Raw genomic sequence first — 20,753 nt, 5'->3', positions numbered from 1 at the left:
AGCAGTCGCTTATTCTCACGCCAGAGCCCGGTTAAGAGGGAAACCCCCACATTCCCCTCTTAACGAGTAACGGTGTTCTGTTTTGCAGGTTGATTAACCAGTCGGAGCTCAAATACCTAAAAGAAGATTAACCACTATGATAGGAACATAAACCCACCTAATTAATACCTTAATTAGATCACTGTTTCTTCAACATGGTTAACAAAGAATCTTTTGTCGATTTGCTTTTCCACTTTTTAATCAAGTCCACTAATTACATTTTGCTAATCCTATGCCTAACTGAATCCAGAGTGAAGAACAACCATGGCCGCCCGCCATAACTCACCCACTTCACTCTCTAACCCTAGACACTTTCAACTCACCATCTCAGCAGCCACTTCAACTTCAAACAGATATATAATAATACTACTGTTTATGTATTGAAATTATTATATATCAAGAGTAGTAGACTACTGATGAATAAGTACGGTAAGTAGGAATCTCGCCTCTATATCTTCTCCAAAACAGGTAATTCTTCAACCCTGCGACAATGTCCTTTTTAGTTTCATATATTCAATTGGCATGCGTTTCTTGATTTCAGATATTGTGGGTGGGTCATGTTGCTAATGATTGATATGTAATGACATTTTGAATCTGGGTTTGTTGTTTGTAAGCATTTTTGGTTTCCCTTGTATGCCTTCCAACTGTTTGATAAAATGCCTGACCCAAAACAATAATGTTCTGTAGTTCAAACTCTCCATTGAAATCACTTGCTATACGATTGTTTCTCATTCAGGACTTGATCCAGCAGCAGAGATTCTAATGATATAGGCTTATTATCAATACAATATCAAATCTACCATGACCACCATTCCACAGCCCATCATCTCCTCAACCATTCACGTAAACCACCTATTAACCACCCTCTCGGCGTCATCCTCCCTCTCACACCTCAAGCAAATTCATGCCCGAATTCTTCGTTCGGGCCTTGACCGCTCAAACTCCCTCCTCATCAAACTCGTTATTACGGCATGCACATTATCTTCCCCATCCTTCGACTACGCCCTATCGGTCTTTTACCAAATGCACAACCCAGAACCACATTTATCTAACAAATTCTTACGTCAACTTTCCCGAAGCACCAAACCTGAAAAGGCCCTTTTAGCTTATGCCAAGATGAGGGAAAAAGGATTTGTGATCGACAGTTTTAGCCTCCCTCCGCTTTTAAAAGCCTCAACGCGAGTTCAAGCGTTAAGTGAAGGGATGGAACTTCATGGGTTCGCTTCAAAAATGGATTTTGTGTCGGACCCGTTTGTGCAGACTGGTTTGGTTGCAATGTACTCAGCTTGTGGACATATTGAAGATGCACGTTTGATGTTTGATAAAATGCCAGAAAGAGATATTGTTGCTTGGAATATTATGATTGACGGGTATGGCTTCTTTACACACAGGTTGCTTTTGTTCGTATTGTTAGCATGAATTGCTGATTTAGTTTGTCTATATTTATTGTGAACAGTTATTGCGTGAACGGGCGCTACAACAATGTTCTGCCTTTGATTGAGGAGATGAACAGATCAATCGTACAACCAGATGAGAAGATCTTTTCAACCGTTGTGTCCGCTTGTGCCCGTGCTGGAAATTTAGAATTCGGGAAAGCATTTCACGAGTTCATTACCGAAAACAAAGTTTCTGTTGACTATAACCTGCAATGTGCACTCGTGATTATGTACGCAGGTTGTGGCTCCATGGACATGGCAGCTAATATGTTAAAAAAATTGTCTCCAAAAAACATCGTTGTTTCTACCGCCATGATTACAGGGTATTCAAAAGCCGGACAGGTTGATGCTGCACGGTTAGTATTCGATCAGATGACTGAAAAGGACTTGATTTGTTGGAGTGCAATGATTACCGGGTATGCAGAGGGAGGTCAGCCTCGAAAAGCGCTCCAGCTTTTCGACAAAATGCTAACCTCGGGAGTAAAACCCGATCAGGTCACTATGCTAAGTGTTATTTCGGCTTGTGCTAGTCTTGGTGCTGTAGATAACGCGATAAAAATCCAATCATATATCGATGAAAATAGGTTTAGTGAAGTCTTACCAGTGAATAACGCCCTTATTGACATGTATGCAAAATGCGGGGATCTCGATAGGGCTAAACAAGTTTTTGCTAGAATGCGTAAACGAAACGTTATTACATGGAGTAGCATGATCGGGGCCTATGCGGTTCATGGAGATGCTGTTAATGCACTTGACCTTTTTCATGAAATGAAATCCCAGAGAGTCGAGCCAAATGGTGTAACATTTGTGGGTTTGTTGTACGCTTGTAGCCACGCGGGATTAGTTGAAGAGGGTCGGAAAATCTTTGCATCGATGGTTAACGACTACGACATGACACCCAAACGCGAGCATTACGGCTGCATGGTGGATCTCTACGGCAGAGCTAATTTGCTTAAAGAAGCTCTTGAGGTGATTGAACAGATGCCTGTGGCACCAAACATTGTCATTTGGGGATCCCTGATGGCTGCTTGTCGAATCTACAACAAGACTGAACTAGGCGAGTTTGCTGCAAAACGGGTTCTTGAGCTCGATCCGTATCATGATGGGGCCCACATTTTTCTATCAAACGTTTATGCAAAAGAAAGAAAATGGGAAAGCGTTGGGGAAATTCGAAAGCTGATGCAGAACAAAGGCGTGGTAAAGCAACGGGGATGTAGTAGAATTGAACTGCATGGGGAGATACATGAGTTTTTAACCGCGGATAAAAACCACGCTCATGTGGATGAGATATATGAAAAGCTAGACATGGTTGTGAATGAGTTAGAGGTGGCGGGTTACACTCCAAACATGTCTTGTGTTTTGGTTGATCTGGACGAGGATGAAAAGACAAAGGCTTTATTATGGCATAGTGAGAAGTTGGCACTGTGTTTCGGGTTGTTAAGACAGAAAAGAGGATCTTGCATTCGTATAATCAAGAATCTTCGGGTCTGTGAAGACTGTCATAACTTCATGAAGTTGGCATCTAAGGTTTACGGGATTCAGATTCTCGTACGGGATAGGACTCGGTTTCATCGGTACGAGGATGGCATGTGTTCTTGCAAAGACTATTGGTGATTTTCATATTATATAACAAAAATCTGAGTATGTCAATGTATTATTATGTGTAATCTTGCATATACAGCCTATCAAAGCTACCTAGGTTTTGAACATGACTTGATAGTTGATGCTCTCCTCCTTTTCCTCTACTCACTTCTACAGTTCTACTCTGCTAGATGATGTAGCTTTTTGTTACGAATAATTTTTTTTTTAATTTAATTGCTATATTTTGCATATATAATATATAAATATAAATTCATAAAATAAAAGGTTGAAAAGAAAAAAACAGACTTAATCAGTCGCTTAAATTTTTATCATACAACAAATCAATTTAGTTCAAGTTAAATGATACTATAGTTGTTTATTTATTTTTTGAACAGCAAGTATATTTGAACTCCTTAACTCCTAATTTTTTAGTTGTGAAGCATACCACATAACACCAAGATGTTCCATTGGGGAGTGTACACGGGTCACTCATATATAACTTGTTAATTTCAAAATGGGTGCAAACAGATCAACACAACCTACTACCATTGTTTTTCACTACCACCACCACTCAGGGCCGGCCCAAGCCCAAATCAAATGAGGCTTGGGCCTTGGGCCACCAAAACTATAGGGCCTCCATGATATAATTCACCATTTTTTTTCTTGTTTTTAAATTTTAACACAATCTTTCAAATAATTATACTTGGACCCTTCAAGTTTAACTTTCAATTACATACGTTTTTTTGAGAAAAATGCCACAAGCTTTTACTTCGCCTTAGGCCACCAAAATGGTTAAGCCGGCCCTGCCACCACTCCCTTCGTTGACAGCGCCACCAGTCCATCACCCACCAGTAGCACCACCTTATCATCATTGCCACCACAAGCGACACCGCCGCAACGCCACAACCATTGTCTACTTATGCCAATGCACTTTCATCGTCGCTATTAGCAGCTATAAAAAAATATAAAACGGGTTAACCTATTTTGTTCATTTTTTAATGAATCATTTCAACCCGAACTTATTTTGGTAAAACCTCGTTTCGACCCGGACTAAACTGATGTTTTAATACGACCAATTTTAACCTGAACTCATCTTGCTTAGAATCTTGACACGAACCTAGTTTGACCTCAATCCTCTTTGACATGTGAGGGAACCCAATCCTACTCCCAATTAGTGTGACTCGTTTGACGATTTCAACATATTCTTTTAATTTTTTAGAAAAAAAGAAAATATTTTTTTAACATTTTTAGATGATGTTAAAAAATTTAGGCCAATTGGATTTTAACATCTCTAACTTTGAAGAGTTGGCCGATAACACCCGCAACTAACACTTTGATCTGTGACACCTGAAACTTTTAATTTTGTTTGTCATTTCACCACTCAGTTAAAAAATGACTAACTGAGTTACTCTTCCATCCTACATGGCATCATTAATCCTACGTGGACTATATGACGTGGCTAAGACAAATTATAAGAAGCAAAATGTGAGGGACCCTAGCATTGTTCATCTGTTCATTTTGGAGGGAACGATCAAGGAGGGCGACAGTGACCTAGTTTCTCAACAATCAACAATCCATCAAGTTTAAACAACGATCAAGGTAAGATTTCACAAGAACTAGTAGATTATGCAACGGGGGAAACGATTGATGTTACGCTTTGGTATGGTGGTTACATTGAGTTAGGTTTTGGTGTACCACAGTATGTTGGGGGTGAATCTAGGTTAATTAAAGTTGATGTAGACCACATTTCATACTTTGAGCTAGCAGATTATGCATTGGAAACGAAATGCTATAAATCAAGGAACTTTCATATGTATGGGTTGGATGCGGATGATGGTGAAATTAAGCATTTTCGTGATGATAGAGATGTGTTGGAGTTGGTTAAGAAGGTTTTTAATTGGAGTGAAACATTTATGGAAGTATTTGTTCAAGAACGTCGATTGAGTGCACCTGAAGCCCACTCCAGTTCTACGCCAAAACCTGATACCCAGCCCAACCCTGTTACCCAGCCCAGTAAACCTGAAGCCCAATCTTCTAGGGTTTCCCCTGGATGCAGCTCTAACTCAATAGGTAAGCAAGCAGACAAGGACAGTGAAGATACTGAGTTCATCGTGCAAGATGAAGAGTCAAATTCTGATGATGAAGATTATGATGAACTAGTTGAGACCAGTGATGAAGAGGAAGCTGCAGATAATGTAATTGGATTAGAGTCAGACAAAGAGGATGATGAGTGGATACAGTCACAACATGCAGTTAGAGAGGCAACCAAAATACATTTGGAAGCCAAAAAGAAAGTGCTTGATGAGGTAGTACATGATAGACAAACAGAGGGTAATTTGCATGAAACTGAGGGTAATTTGCATGAAACTGAACACGCAAGGGTAGATGGAAACAGTAGTTACGAGGAATCTGACGGGGACATTTTAACACCTGGTGATAGTGAGGATGATGATATCAGGGGCAAGAAGTACAAGGAAGCAGTCCAATCTGTAGGTGAACATACAAATTGGAAGAAATTTATTTGGAAGGTGGGAATAAGGTTTGCATCAAGGGACCCCTTTAAAGAGGCAGTGAGGCAGTACTCAGTAGCTAATGGTAGGAACTTGTACCTTGCAAAGAGTGAAAAGACTGCATGTGGCCGTATTGTTGTCAATTGTGTTAAAGGGTGTTCATTCTTTATACATTGTTCACTTCATAAAGGGAAAGAGTGTTACTTGGTAAAGAGAGTGAAGCATACACATACCTGCCAAAGAAACATGGTAAAGAATAGACAGCTAACTGCAATGTTCATAGCTAATGAGTTCCTGCAAGTGTTTAAATCCAAGCCCAACTGGTCGGCTAAGGAAATCATATTGGCTGTGAAACATAAGTATAAAGTAATAATCACCAAGTGGCTGGCCTACAAGGCTAAAACATGTGCCCATAAGAAACTTCATGGATTAATGAGGGATCATTATAGCAAAATTGGTGCATACATGGAGATTTTGAAAAAAGTAAACCCAACATCAACATTTGTGCTTGTTACTGCACCACCAGGTTTCATTAACTTAGATCCCACAGCCACATGTGAAACTTTTTTCAGACTCTTTGTGTGTTTTGATGGTGTGAAAAGAGGATTTCTAGATGGTTATATCATAACTGCAAGGTTAAAGCATATTACATGCATGCTAGAGGACATTAGGGTTCAAATCATGAGTAGGTTAGTCATCAAAAGAACTGAAATGGAAGCCAACGATGTGGTCATTTGCCCCAATATCCAGGAGAAACTTGATTTCTCAAAAGATGCAGCCTTTAGGTGTGAGGTATACCCCTCATCTTATCAGGTTTTCCAAGTTAGAGATGTTGATGATGTTACAGTTGACTTGGAAAAAAAGACCTGCACATGTAGAAAGTGGCAATTAAGGGGGTATCCTTGTAAGCATGTGTGTGCTATGGCTGGATTTTTGCATAAGAATGCTGAGGATTATGTTGACCCATGTTACCACAAAGAAACATACATGAGAACTTATGAGTACTCAATCCCACCATTGCCTAGTGAAAAGTTTTGGCCGAAGGTTGATTATCCAATGGATCCACCTCCAATAAAAAAGGCACCTAGTAGGCCTAAGAAAAACAGAAAGAGGGACCCTCATGAGGATCCCAAGAAACCAGGCAAACTGACTAAGCATGGGGTTGTAATGACATGTGGGATTTGTGGAGAAAGAGGTCACAACAAGAGAAAATGCACAGTTAAAGGTGAACTCAATATATTCAGTTGGTTTATTGATTATATCATTGTTTCCTAAATTTGTTTAATGTTAACAGATTCTCAAAATGCGGCAGAAATCGGAAGGAAAAAAGCAAGTAAAAGGGGAAGGCCAACTAAAAGAGGAAGGCCAAGTAAAAGGGGAAGACCAACGGAGAAGGCTGCAGTTAGTTAATATGTTATGAATGGTTAATGGTTAATCTTTTGTTGGTTGTGTAATGACTATGTAAACTTATGACTATGTAAACTTATGACTGATGTGCTGAATCTTTTGAATGGTTAATGGTTAATCTTTTGAATGGTTAACTTATGTTTGCAGTTAACTTATATTTGTGCACATGTATGGTCACAGGGGTATAATGGTCATTCTGCAGTTAACTTATGTCTGCAGTTAACTTAAACTCATTCTGCAGTTAACTTAAAGTCATTCTGCAGTTAACTTATGTCTGCATAATTGTTTTGGTCTGCATATATGGTCACAGGGGTATAATGGTCATTCTGCAGTTAACTTATGTCTGTAGTTAACTTAAACTCATTCTGCAGTTAACTTATGTCTGCACACTTGTTTTGGTCTGCATATATGGTCACACTTGTTTTGGTTTGCACATGTGCTTTCAAATGGTCTGCATGGTCTGCACACTTGTTTTAGTATGCACATATATGGTCACAGGGGTATATGGTCATTCTGCATACTATGCACACTTGTTTTGGTTTGCACATGTGGTTTCAACTGGTCTGCATGGTCTGCACACTTGTTTTAGTATGCATATATATGGTCACAGGGGTATATGGTCAAATGGTCTGCATGTGTTGTATTGTTTTGGTCTGCACATGTGGTTTCAAATGGTAAAAATGGTCTGCACACTTATTGTTTTGGTCTGCACATGTGGTTTCAAATGGTCAAATGGCTGCACACTTATTGTTTAGGTATGCACATGTGGTTTCAAATGGTCAAATGGTCTCCACACTTGTTTTGGTAGTTGTTTACTTGTTACAAAGTCAAAGTCTCTTTTGGTCTGCAAATGGTCTAATGGTCTGCACATATGGTACAAATAAAGACATCAAAGCCCAACTTCACTGCATTCATTCATGTCAAAGAAATTAAAATAAAAAAACAAGTTAAATTCGATACACTATGTAAAACAACATGGCAATGATAACAAACAAACTAAACACAAACTGCTGCTTCAACATGAATTCTTTCGCACAAATTTGTCGTTTCAACATATTGTTCTCTTGAGATAGCAAGTTGTTCCGCAATTGCAAATTATATTCATTCCCGGTCATAGCATCACTTCTTGTAACTGCACTTGAGCTGCAAGTTGAATGAACTTCGAATAATTTGTCGAAATCTTTTTTCCACATAAAGAACTTGCAGTCATCTCGCTACAAACCAACATCATGTCGTCAGTTCAAAAACAAGTTAAATTCAATACATGGATACACAAGACTTACCGGCCATTGTGAGCAACCGTAAAATTCAGCACCACATCGAACACTTCTCCTTCCTGCTACGCGAATAACAGCTCTGATCTCGTGATGACAATACAAATTCCCATCCATGTCCACCTTGAATATTTTAGGGATTCGGTTGGTATTACATGAAGAGTTGGAAGAAGTAGACATGTCGATCAGCAAATAAGTTGAAGGTTTGCTCTGATCTCGTGATGAGCAAATTAGGAAGCAAATTAGGGTTTGGATTTGGGTCGATTCATGCGTATGGCCTTAATTTAGGGTTTCCCTTGTTTGTGCAGGGTTAAAAACGAAGAAGAAGATGGCTTTTATACATTGAATGTGCCACATCTGCAATTATAGTCCACGTCATATAGTCCACGTAGGATTAATGATGCCATGTAGGATGGAAGAGTAACTCAGTTAGTCATTTTTTAACTGAGTGGTGAAATGACAAACAAAATTAAAAGTTTCGGGTGTCACAGATCAAAGTGTTAGTTGCGGGTGTTATCGGCCAACTCTTCAAAGTTAGAGGTGTTAAAATCCAATTGGCCAAAAATTTATATTAGTAAAGATATTTCATTATTACAAATGTATAGTACATTTGCATATCTACATAGTTTTAAACAAAAAGATGATATAGGTTATTCTATTGGTTTCCAGTTTCAAACCCCAAATAGATAGTTAAGCCGTTAAAATTGAACTGTGAACCGAACTATATAAATCTTAAATCTGCCAACTTGTTTCACTTTTAACAATTTACCATGAGCATACCAACGCTAAAAACCTACGAAGGACTCGGAAGAAAGAGGTAATTACTTGAATGGTCCATGTGTTTTGCCCATACTGCAACTTTGGTCCTTAGCTTTTCGAAATTACACAGATGCTCCTAGCGGTATGCATTTTATAACTATGACGGTCCATACATCGGCGGCATTGGTGAAACCAAAGGAACCGTCTGATTAATTAACTCTCGAAGAAATTTAATCTTTTATGAAAATAAAGAGAAGTTGAAGGGGTTAAGGTGTAATAACACTGAACATAAAGGAGTATGGTACTCAACACTTTTCATCTTTTCAGATTACAGGGGACTGTTTGTTCGTTGTGATTTTTCATGAACTAGGATCACTCAAGCTCGCATCTTTATCTTCTCGATGGTTCGAAAAAGTTATAGAGCTGTCGAAACAGGTAATTTTGAACCCCTGCGACTATTTTCTTTTTATCAATCGGAATTTTGTTAGTCGATTTAAAGATAGGCGGGCGTGTTTATGATTTTGTGGGTCATGTTGTTAGTGATTGATAAGAATTAGTTTCTGAGCGTGGGTTTTGAATTTTGATGCATTACACTTGTTTCTTTTTGTGTATTAACATATGCCCACCAACTGTTTGATAAAATGACTGACCCAAAATGTATCATTTTTATGTTCTTTGAGAGGATTACAAGAAGATTTTTAAGGTGATTAACGTTTGGTTTTCTTGTTAACGAACTTTGAAGTGTGATGATCTTTGGGTTTTTGAGGTCCTTAGTTGTCAAGAGTAAAACTCATTGTTGTAGGGTTACCCAAAATTACCTGTTTGATTGGATGTTTGTTTGGCTTTGTTGATTAGCTCCTTCCTATTATTTTCTGTTATCTACTGTCTATAACAGAAGGTATTGAATTTGGAGGTTCATTCTAATTATTCTTGACTTTTATGACAAGGTTTGACTGTCGGAACTCCAACGCTTTCTAGGATTAAGGTTATCGCAACTTGTTTCAGCTGAGTAAGGAAGTTTGATGTAGTAGTTGTTGATTTATATATATATTATAGAGCCTTTAAATGAATCTGAATATTATTATATAAATAAGGCTAGTGAAGTTTCAATCTTTTTGCTATCCTATTACTGTTGGTGGTTTTTCACCCCTCACATTTTTGTTATTTAATTATCCTGGAAATAGGAGTTGGATGCTTAGTTAATCTGAATATCATATAATTAGGGTTTATCTATTTTTGGGGTTGAATGTTGTAAAAATTTACTGTGTTACTCTCTCATTACTTTCTTGGATATTGGTAACTTCCGATTTATATAATTTTGGGTTATTAGAATTTATCACCCTTAACTATTGTCTATTGGCCGCTGTCATCTCCAACTATCACTTTGACGCCCGTCACCCTCAACTTAACACTTAGTGTGTTCTGTCACCACGTCGTTAACCGATCCCTAACTTTTAAACCTGTTACTACACTTTTTGGGGTGTCATAGGGATCTTGGGAAGGTTTTAAGAATCTTAGAACACCCCCAAAAGTATAATAACAGGATCAAAAGTTAGTGATCTGGGGACAGAACACACTAAATATTAAGTTGGGGGTGACGGGAGTCAAAATGATAGTTGGGGATAGCAGCGGCCAATGGCCAATAGCTAAGGGTGATAAAATCCAATAACCCTATAATTTTGGGGATGTGTTTTAGTCTGTTCTCTCTTTTGGAGCCGAGGGTCTCTTTGGAAGAAGCCTCTCTATCTCTAGGGATAGAGGTGTAAGGTTTGCCTACATCCCACCCTCCCCAGACCCTACAAGTAGCTTGCCTATTTGTGTTGTTGTTGTTGTTGTAGAGTTTATCTATTTTCATTTTTGTGAATATCCTGTGTTGATTAGGTATTTGAATAATTAACCGCTGCGAAATCATTCCTAATTTATTTTATCCTAGTTGTGAGTTTAGTATTTAGGCATCTTACCTTTTATCGACTGTAATCTAAGGCACCACACGCATGGGCTTAGGAATGTCGGACAGCTATGTAGATGGGCTTCTATTTGCATTTTTTTTAATTCAATGCATCCGTGACTTAAACAACCGCTGATCTTTAGTCACAAAGAATATGGATACCAGTTACGCTGTAGATTAGTTTGTTAGATTCTGCTTGTAATTATTCTCTTCTCTTTGCTATGTTATATGTTGCTAACTCCATAGAATTTGCTAGCGGTATTTTACTATCATCATCATCATTAGTAGTTTCGTATAGTTGTTGCTTTGTTTGTATTAGACCCGTTTTATGTTATTAGGATTACTACTGTACATGTAAAAAAAGGCTTTTTAGAGCCGGGGGTCTCACTTGCAATTTCCATTGTTACTCTGATTAATTATACATACCTTTGTGTCCATTGATGACAGTGGCTAGATCTTTCACTGCTGAGAAGTACCTAAAGAAAATAGGCCTTGGAAAGGAAGACTACTACTTCTGGAAACAAATAGGCAAAGCACTTTTATGCACATACACAGTGTTTGGTGCCATGTGGTTATACAATGAAACATCCCCACTTGGTTGGTGGACACTGAAACCAGTACCTAAGGAAGAGAAAGAACTGGCTCATCTCTATCAGCGAATCAATTACCCGTACCCTGGTGACGAGGAGGCCATGACTGATTTCATTGCAAAAGGTGGGATGATTGGGACAATGGTGAGTGCCAAAGGGACCATAGAGATGGACTCCTCCGGTCCCATGAACTATCAGAAGCAGTTGCAGAAAGACAAGTTCGATCAGGAAGCACTTAAGTTGTGGTTGAGGATGAAGAATGAAGTTGTTCAAGAGCTTCAGGAGAAAGGGTATGATTTGGAGTGATTACCATCGATGTTTCAAGTATAATAATAATGTTGGATCATGGATGAATGTCTTGATTTTACTCTCGTGAAGATGCATGCATAGTCGATTATTATGTGAGTTTTATGAAGTGACTTACTTAGTTGTTAAATATTTAAATGTGTGTTTTGTTTCTTTTTAATGTAATGTCCTTGTTCGCTTTATATTTAAAGAGAATCACGAATTAACTAACTTTCTTGTATGGCCATGTCAAAATAGTTCTATGTGTTACGTGACTACAGGGGCATGTATCAACTTTTTTTCTTGTGTATCATCCTTTACGTCCGATGATGGTCAATAAACAAACAAACATGAATATGCATTGTGTTTTAATAATTTAATCCTCGCGTACGTGTTTATCGTATTGGATTTTATTTGAAGCAGATACGCATACGAATTATCTTTGCATACCATTTTATACCCTTGAAAGATTTGTATTATGATATTATCAAACAAAAATGGAATCCAAGTGTAAGAATGTGTCAGTCAGTCATAGCAAATGCAGAGTGTATATGCCTTGATCATCTTTTGTCTTATGATATGAACTATTTATTTAGGCTTTTGAAATTTGTTATACAAATAAGTTGTGGGTAGATATCTAGATGTATTGAGTAACGATGATCTTTGTATGTATGTTTTTTAAGGTTGTCCAAATTAGAAATGATGAAGAATTTGTTTGTTGTTGAGCAAATCGAGTGAAGTCATATTGGTTGGTGTACAGGAGAATGATGTTTGTTGTTAAGTTGTCGGAAGTAACCAAGAACCTTATGGAACCATGCCAGTTTTTAACAATGTCCATGCCTTGATGCCAGTTCCTAACTATTCTGTTTGTTCCTAACTATAATATAATATAATGTTTCTTGCTAGTAGTGTTGCCTCTTTCTAACAAACAGTACTGGTCCTTTTTTCCTGTGGAGTCTGATCCACAAGTACGTACGTACGTACTACATAAGTAGTAATAAATAGGGTCTGGATGACCCACAACCAATACTAGAGTAGATTTTAATACCTCAAACTCAAAGGCTGATTCTAAACACACCCCCACCCCCTCCTGATTATACCCCCCTTGTGAGAGGAAAACTGCCGGTCCCATGCGGGCCCCACCTGTAAGTATGTGAGAGGAGGGGGGTGTAGACCTAAGAAGATATATCATTTCTTTTTAAGTTTTATTACAAGATGATTATGAATGACCTTGTGATGTGCTTTTGCTTGACTCCCTTCAAAATCACATCACGTTTTCTTATGACTTTGGAGAGCGGCTAGCTATTTGACGACCTCAATGTTGATTTCCACCATTGGACATGACTGCCAGCTAAACACATCATCATATACTTCCGTTTTTAGGTTCTTCGTGTCACGCCATGGATGGATAGTATCATGTCTCACTTTCAAGTTGGCGCATGCAATGCTTGGCTGCGAGCATGATATCGCCTTTTAGTTGGTATGTGTCGATATCAATTCACCTAACTCTCTAGTTTGGTGTATCGTGAGGTTTTCTCTCATCTCTTTCATGATTGGATGTAAATCTGCCATTTTTTTATCCTACCTTCTCGTCGACACAACATTGTCGGTTGATAATTTGTATGAATATCATCTTTTCTATTTATTTATTTATTTGAGATGACCAAAAACAGAAGTAGATGGGTAGAGGGAGGAGAATCTACAAGCTTTTTGGTGCAATGAGATTGCCAAAACTGAAGATGACTATAGAGAGGTTCAATATTTGCTTGGAATTAACCTGTCTCATTTTGCAAATAATTGGTGCCATCCTCTAACCATAATTCCTTTTTTTTATTTTTCTCGTAATTCTTTTGCTGTAAATACGTACATCTACTCATCCAATACATTGGTCATTGTTGACTATTATTCTCCCTTGTGTTATTATGTTTTATTTCTTTCCAATATACTACTGTCACATTGCTAAGCAAGCACTATCTATTATTTTATCACAATTTTTTCAATGTTCTAAAACTGATAAATAGTGGAGCTGCTAAGGAGACCTTTCGCTAAACTTTTTTATATACAATCAGGACAGTTATATTGTCACTCCCTGAACCAAGATTATTAATTTATACGTTTTGAAAAAGACTCCCAAGGCAATGATTTTATAAATCTTGCATTGGAATATTTTTCATCAAACTCGGCCATTATTAATTTCAACGCTACCTTCCTAGACAATTTAAGCGTAAAAACAGGACGATGAAGAATAGAAGACCCCTTGTTCCAAAGGGCTGCGTAAGAGGGCATGGTTGATGGTGTGGGACCAACTTCTAAACGTTTGAACATCGGTTGGTTGGTTGGTTATTTAACAGGAGTCCTTTTGTCAACTTCAGTTCTTACCAGTGATGTTTTCTTCCTTTATAGAAGCAGTTTTCCCAAAAATCTTGCTTGTTGTTACATGTCCAATGATGATGGTATATGTGTTTTATATTGGCTAGCTAGCTAGCTAGCTATGCCTCATAATGTGCCTTTGTGAAATCTGCTTAATATCCATGCTGAAAAATCAAAACCCAATGGGAAAACCTCAAACAACGTGTAATCGGACGAGTATGGAATTGACTATTATGTTTTCCGGTAAGTGGGCACCTTATTCGTTAACAATTTCTGAACGTTTTCGCTTCTTCTTGACAAACAAGACACAGTCCCAGCATGATTTCGGTATGGCGCTCAAGTTACCAGAATACAAACACTTCACAAGTTCAAAATGAAACATAAAAATATTATAATTTGCAAAACAATAACACCGTCGATGGAATCTATGTATATTTCATATCAATAAACCCAAATTTTCAAGCTAAAAAGAAGAAGCATACATGACAATTCGATATCCGTTAAACATAAAAGTTTCACACATCATCTAAGCAACAAACAAACACGCCTTACATGTCAAAAGCTTCAAGCAGCCATGGTAGAAAGGTTGTTAGAGCATTAAGCTTGCAACAAAGCACGGGATCACTTCACGAATGGGATTCCAGAAGGAACCCGTTTAGCAAACTCCTCATATTCCCCAAAAAACTGCCTCAAGAAGTACTCTTCATACGGTATTCTTCTATGAAAAAAGTTCCACACGACTACAGTAAAAGCAACGGTTGAAACAGGGTTACACAACATAACTTGAGTAGCAACTGACCAAATCAAGAAACCCGTGTACCCAGGATGACGAACAATACTATAAACTCCATGAGTGACTAATTTATGATGTTCCTCATGATATCTTTGAATAAGATGAGTAAAAGCGCGTCCGGCTGTTATAATAGCAAGCTTTCTTATTACTTCCCCAACGACAACCATTAAAAGTCCGAAATTGCTTATCCACCAGTGCTCCTTTAACTCCGGGAAAAAGTAAAGCTCGAGTAAATATTCAAGAATGGATAGGATCATTGCCAAGATGTATTGTTGGCTGATCAACAGAGATTTAAGGGTGACGTTGGATTTCCCGTGAAATATGATAGCTAAAAGATATTCAGAACCGTGAAACAAGAGTACTGCAAAAAACATTTGTGATAACTGTCTGGAAGCGGTATGGCTGAATAATTCTGTCATTTTCCCAAATTAAATTGATTAAGTGTATAAAGAAAGGGTGTGATAAGGTGTGTGTTTGTTTACATCAGACCTGAAAATGAAAAGTTGTCGTCCATAAGTTGGAATGCAGCAACCTGAGTGTTTATGTGGGTCGTCAAGAAGGGCATTTCTGCAAATGACACATAATAATAATTCAGCTTGGAAAGTAACACTTAAATAAATCTGTGTGTGATGTTTACTCAATTTTTAAATCATACATAATGACAGACTGACTGACTTGTTCAATTATAGCCAGCCAGCCAGGGTTCTTTCTTTCTTTGCCTGCTGCCACAAACAACAAATGGTGATTCATGCTGCCTTAATCATTTCGTTATTCAGATCAGTGTTGTAAAGTCAACCGATTCAATTTTACCTAATTGGTAGGCTAGGCGGTCCTAATGGTTTTAACCCGACCCCTTTTTGAGTTGTTATGTTTATGTTTATGCTTGAACTAAGTGAACTTTGAGGTAACTATTTATTATATATAAGACTGAAAAATCACATATTAAATGTCAGACTAGCACCTTACAGCTTCGTCAAACTAATCATCATAAATTCCTAAATCTAAGAAAAGCAAAATTCAAACACTTGCTATAAATAAAAATTGGAAAGGAAGCTTGGAAATCATGAACTAAACTGATAATTGTAGTAATGAAAAGAACACAAAACAAAAGTAGATCAGAGCAACCGGTGGAAGTTCGGCGGGAACGCTGGATCTGGGGCAGCGAGCGAGGGTTTCGTCAACAGGAAATGATTTTCAAAGTATCATAAAAGAAAATGTCTTTATAAAAATAGATTAGAATGTTAAGTTTATGTGAACAATATTAATTAAAAATATTAAATTAAATGTACACGTCTAAGAAAAATTATTGAATCTTGGATTATATTTTTTAGAGTAAACTTCCGTTTTGCTCCCTGTGGTTTGTTCGTTTTAATGGCTTTGCCCAATCCTTTAAAATAGTCATTTTACTCCCTGATGTTTCGGTTTTATTACCAGTTTGCTCCCCGCCGCACAACTTTCTCTTTATTGAATGATTTAACTGATTAAAGAGTCGGGGAGCAAACTGGTGACAAAACAGAAACATCAGGGAGTAAAATGGTTATTTTTAAAGGATTGGGCAAAACCATTAAAACGACCAAACCATAGGGAGCAAAACGGAAGTTTACTCTATTTTTTTATTATGAATCTTATGAAATGATGTTCCAAAAACCAAACTTAACCGTTGCTAAAACCAAAACCGAACAATTTGGTTTTGGTTTTATCGTAAAACTGAATCGTGCACACCCCTAGTTATACTTGGTGTTAGTCAGTGGTGAAGCTTGAAAAAAAAAATCGGGGGGTTGGAAGGCATTAGACCTACAAAAAATTTCTATGTTCGGGTCGAGAGGCAAGGGTGATTCGATTCGGGTCGGGTAGGTTGTCGGTGATTCGATTCGGGTCGGGTCAAACAAATCACATGTGAACAAATCACCCTAAGTTTCAAAAATCTAATAGCTAGAGAACGATTCAACAAGTTTAGGGCTAAAACTCACACCTAATTTCAACCTAATTCATATAAATTGGAGCCCCTAAATCAAACCTAAACATGAAAAATAACATACCTGAGGATGATTGAACAAGTGAACAAGAAATCTCGAACTTGAAGTCTCGAACAAGAAATCTCGAACTTGAAGTCTCGAACGAGCAGCAGGCCAGCACAGTCGCTCTTTCCCCCCCAGCCCCTGCGTTTTCTTCTGTCTGCGCACAGCTGTGGTGGTCGTAATCCCCACACAGCTGGTTATTGGGGTTAATTTCATAAATGGGCTATGAGTTATTGAGTTTGGGCTTCTATTTGGGTTGTATAACAGTTGATTTGGGGATTTTGGGCTATGATAAAGATACATAATACACTCTTTTATTTGGGCTAATTTAGTATTTTATTTGGGTTATATAATTTATTTTTTAAAAGATCAGGGGTCGAACACGTATATACATAAAAAAAATTTAGAAAACCGGGGGCTCGAACACGTATATACATAAATTTTTTTAACCGAGGTGTCGGAAACGTATATCCCTAAAAATTTCTATACGAAAAACACATAGGTAACACTACTAACCGAAAAGTTCGGGGGGTCGCCCCCCCCCCCCCCGCGCCCCTCACAGGTTGCACCCCTGGTGTTGGTACTATGACGAACCAAACTGATAGCATCTAATCTATCTATTATACTAAAGCAAAATAAAGGTTGACCATTTGACCATGATGTGGCAACTCTCTTTGGCCAGATAATTGTGAAAAATGGGCGCCATTCTCCTTTTCTTCCAATTCCTTCATTTCTTCAATGGTATTAAATACCCAAAAAACCTTCAACGCTTTCTCTCTTAAATTCTCTGTATTACCACCGCCTTCTCTCTTCAACATATACTGCGACCTTTTCAAGTTCATCTTCTTCAATCGATTTCTGAAATTGTTCTTTGATCCATATCTAAAGATGTAAGTGTATATTGTTAATTTCTTTGTTGAATCTTTCTTTTTTTTGGTCGGAATTTGTTTTACTTTTCGAAAAATTGTCATTCTGTTCAACAAACCCTAGCTCCGATTGTCATTATAGATCTGTTGTTTTTGTTGATTGGCTTTATGTTTTTGTTTTAGTTTTTTATGTTTACTCATATCCCTAAATCGATTGTAATGTATAATATCTTTTATTTCGTATGTTAATGTTAATGTTATTTATCCATATATGTCTGTATAATCAGTTTTGTTCTGTTTTTGATAAATTTTTTGAAGAAATATTGTTATGTTCTAGAAACCCTAAGTCCGATTCTAATTCCAGATCTTTGTTTAATGTTTATTAACATTATTATGTTGTTATTAAATTTGATGTTTATTCATACTCCAGATCTGTATGTTAATGTTATTGAATTTGTTGTTACATTTATTCAAATCCCTAAAATGTTAAGCTGATTTCACAATTTCATGGTCCAAAAATGTTTATTTTTGATTGAATCTGTATTGTATGCACCCTAAATTAATTGAATCTATTATTTTTAAATCTGTTTGATTTGTGGTTTTTTTCCTCATCTTTTTTTTAATTTAAGCCTGTAACTGAATTTTCTCTGAAGATTTGTTGCTTTTTGAGAATTAACATACGGTTGATTTACAATATATAATCTGATTATTTTTTCTCATTCAAACCTGTGTTTGTAGTTTTATAATATGCCTGGTACTTATTCATTAAGGTATGTGATTTTCACTAAGGTATTGTATTATACATTTTAGATGATACATATTGTATGTAATAGAGGTGGCAAACAAAACCCAACCCAGATATTTTGGGTTATTTTGGGCCTATTTAAAAAAGAAAATAAGTTAGATTGGGCTAGAGAATTAGACAAGATGGGTTAGAATGGGTTTTAAAATACCCATCTTAATTTTCACATGGGTCAAGATGGGTTTTTACCCCCTAAACCTAAAACACGCATCTTCATAGTGTTTGGATTCATCTACAGACGATAATCATGCTGCGTCCAGTGAATCTTCGTTTCTGCTGCGTCCAGTGAATCTTCATACAATATTTCTTTCTAATCATGCTCGCACCCTTGGTACGATTCATCTACAGACGAATCTCCTTACAGTGAAATCACCCTTGGCAAACGAATCTCCATACAGTGTTTGGATCATTCCTTTTTCGAGCTTCTTCAACTCTTGGCAAACGAATCTCCATACAGACGAATCAAATTCAGACGAATCTGCAAACTTTTTGAGTAAGTTATTGAAATTTTTTTATGGGTTTGATGAAATTCAATGTTTTGATTAAGAATTTAGGGTTTTAGTATTCAAATCTTGAAGAGGGTGAGTCAAATTTGGAATTTTTTGCTGCTTTTTTTGGGTTTTTGTTGAAATTTGTATATAGATTGTGGCAATTGAAATTTGGATATTAAAGTCTATAGATTATTGAATTTTGTATATAGATTGTGGCAGTTGAAGTGATTAGGGCATTTAGATATCAAATTCTATGGATTTTTTAGTTTTTTACGGTTTGCATATCTAGTAGCAGTTAAGTGGTTTAGGGTTTTTCTTGGATTTGGTACTTTCTTTGGCTATCGCTATTTTGTTAAGATGACTTTTAGAATTAGTCGAGTATCAATGATTCTATAGAGAATGATTAATTGAGTATATGTTTTTATTTATTTGTAGGAGACAAATTATGTCGACTAGTCTCGAGTTCGAAGATGAAGTTAGTTCATTCAGTTCGAGTAAAGACCATTCAATAGTTTGGAATTATTTTGAGAAAATACCACCTGGACAAGATGGGATTAAGAAAGCGAGTTGTAATGGTTGTGGAAAGGTGTTTAAGGCTAACAAGGGAACAACTACTATGAAACGTCACTTACCTAAGTGTTTCCACATTGATGAACCCGGCCCACCAAGAAAACGTGCTCCTTTAGATCAAGCAATGTATCGGGAAAAATTAGCATATTCTATCATTAAACACAACTATCCTTTTAGTTATGTTGAACATGAGGGGACACGAGATTTACATAAATTTCTACATCGAGATGTGACTCCTATAACAAGAAACACGGCGAAGGCGGATGTTTTAAAAATATATGATAGAGAGAAGACAAAACTGAAAGAAAAGTTGCAAAAGATAACTAGTAGAATATGTCTGACCACTGATTTATGGAGCTCTATCACAACTGATGGATATATGGCATTGACGGCTCATTATATTGACGATAGTTGGGTTCTAAGAAAAAAAATTCTAAACTTCAAAGTTATACCACCTCCACATAGTGGCAAACTTTTAGCAGAGTACTTGGTTAATTTTTTAGGAAATTGGGGTATTGAGAAAAAGGTGTTTACGATCACAGTAGATAATGCCAAATATAATGATGTTTTGGTAGATTGTTTAAACAGTCATTTTCGTTTGAATCGTGTTTTACTTTGTGATGGGGACTTTACGCATGTGCGTTGTTGTGCACACGTGTTAAATCTAATTGTTCAAGGAGGATTAAAGGTGATTGAAGGAGCCATTGAAAAGGTTCGAGAGTCGGTGAAGTATGTTAGAGGAAGTTCGGATAGAAAGTACAAGTTTGCAGAATGTATACACCAACTGTCATTAAAATGCGGGAAAAAAGTGCATCAAGATATTGTAATAAGATGGAATTCTACCTATCTGATGCTCGATAGTGCATTGGCCTATCGTAATGCATATGAGCGGCTAGCACTTGTTGATTCGAGGTATAAGACTTTCCCATCAGAACAGGAATGGACAAGGGTGGAAACAATCACAAAATTTTTGAAGCCCTTCTATAACATCACAACTTTGTTTTCTGGTAACTC

General features: G+C 37.2%; 3 protein-coding genes across 16 annotated transcripts; 2 read left to right on the top strand and 1 right to left on the bottom strand.

Moving 5' to 3' along the window:
• Positions 1-226: 226 nt before the first annotated feature.
• Positions 227-3,220, top strand: LOC110873875 (pentatricopeptide repeat-containing protein At4g14820). Of its 4 annotated transcripts, XM_035976244.1 has the most exons (4): positions 227-507; positions 581-648; positions 776-1,409; positions 1,496-3,220. In XM_035976244.1, exons 3-4 carry the CDS (start codon positions 841-843, stop codon positions 3,087-3,089), a joined length of 2,163 nt encoding a protein of 720 aa, XP_035832137.1. In that variant the 5' UTR covers positions 227-507; positions 581-648; positions 776-840; the 3' UTR covers positions 3,090-3,220. The 4 variants fall into 4 exon arrangements, with proteins under 4 accessions (XP_035832137.1, XP_021978596.1, XP_021978594.1 ...); XM_022122904.2 differs by lacking the exon at positions 581-648 and having other exon boundaries at positions 727-1,409; XM_022122902.2 differs by having other exon boundaries at positions 581-1,409.
• A 6,073-nt stretch (positions 3,221-9,293) lies between these two features.
• Positions 9,294-12,127, top strand: LOC110873874. 2 transcript variants are annotated; one of them, XM_022122900.2, is made up of 3 exons: positions 9,328-9,441; positions 9,954-10,015; positions 11,402-12,127. In XM_022122900.2, coding segments are annotated over exons 2-3 (450 nt in total). In that variant the 5' UTR covers positions 9,328-9,441; positions 9,954-10,014; the 3' UTR covers positions 11,851-12,127. The 2 variants fall into 2 exon arrangements, with proteins under 2 accessions (XP_021978591.1, XP_021978592.1); XM_022122899.2 differs by lacking the exon at positions 9,954-10,015 and having other exon boundaries at positions 9,294-9,441.
• A 2,487-nt stretch (positions 12,128-14,614) lies between these two features.
• On the bottom strand, positions 14,615-17,213 carry LOC110873873 (protein-S-isoprenylcysteine O-methyltransferase B). Of its 10 annotated transcripts, none has more exons than XM_022122894.2 (4): positions 17,032-17,213; positions 15,648-15,711; positions 15,482-15,559; positions 14,615-15,353 (listed from the first exon to the last, which is right to left on the bottom strand). In XM_022122894.2, the coding sequence occupies exons 3-4, from the start codon at positions 15,555-15,557 to the stop codon at positions 14,821-14,823; spliced, it is 609 nt and encodes a 202-aa protein (XP_021978586.1). In that variant the 5' UTR covers positions 15,558-15,559; positions 15,648-15,711; positions 17,032-17,213; the 3' UTR covers positions 14,615-14,820. The 10 variants fall into 10 exon arrangements, with proteins under 10 accessions (XP_021978586.1, XP_021978585.1, XP_021978584.1 ...); XM_022122893.2 differs by having other exon boundaries at positions 15,668-15,711; XM_022122892.2 differs by having other exon boundaries at positions 14,615-15,404; positions 15,648-15,714; positions 17,032-17,212.
• Between the last annotated feature and the right edge of the window lie 3,540 nt (positions 17,214-20,753).

This window comes from Helianthus annuus, chromosome 8 (assembly GCF_002127325.2).
Source record: "Helianthus annuus cultivar XRQ/B chromosome 8, HanXRQr2.0-SUNRISE, whole genome shotgun sequence".
In the NCBI taxonomy this organism is placed as follows: domain Eukaryota; kingdom Viridiplantae; phylum Streptophyta; class Magnoliopsida; order Asterales; family Asteraceae; genus Helianthus; species Helianthus annuus.
The sequence above is the reverse complement of the archived record's forward strand: the minus strand, read 5'-3'. Positions and strand labels throughout refer to the sequence as shown.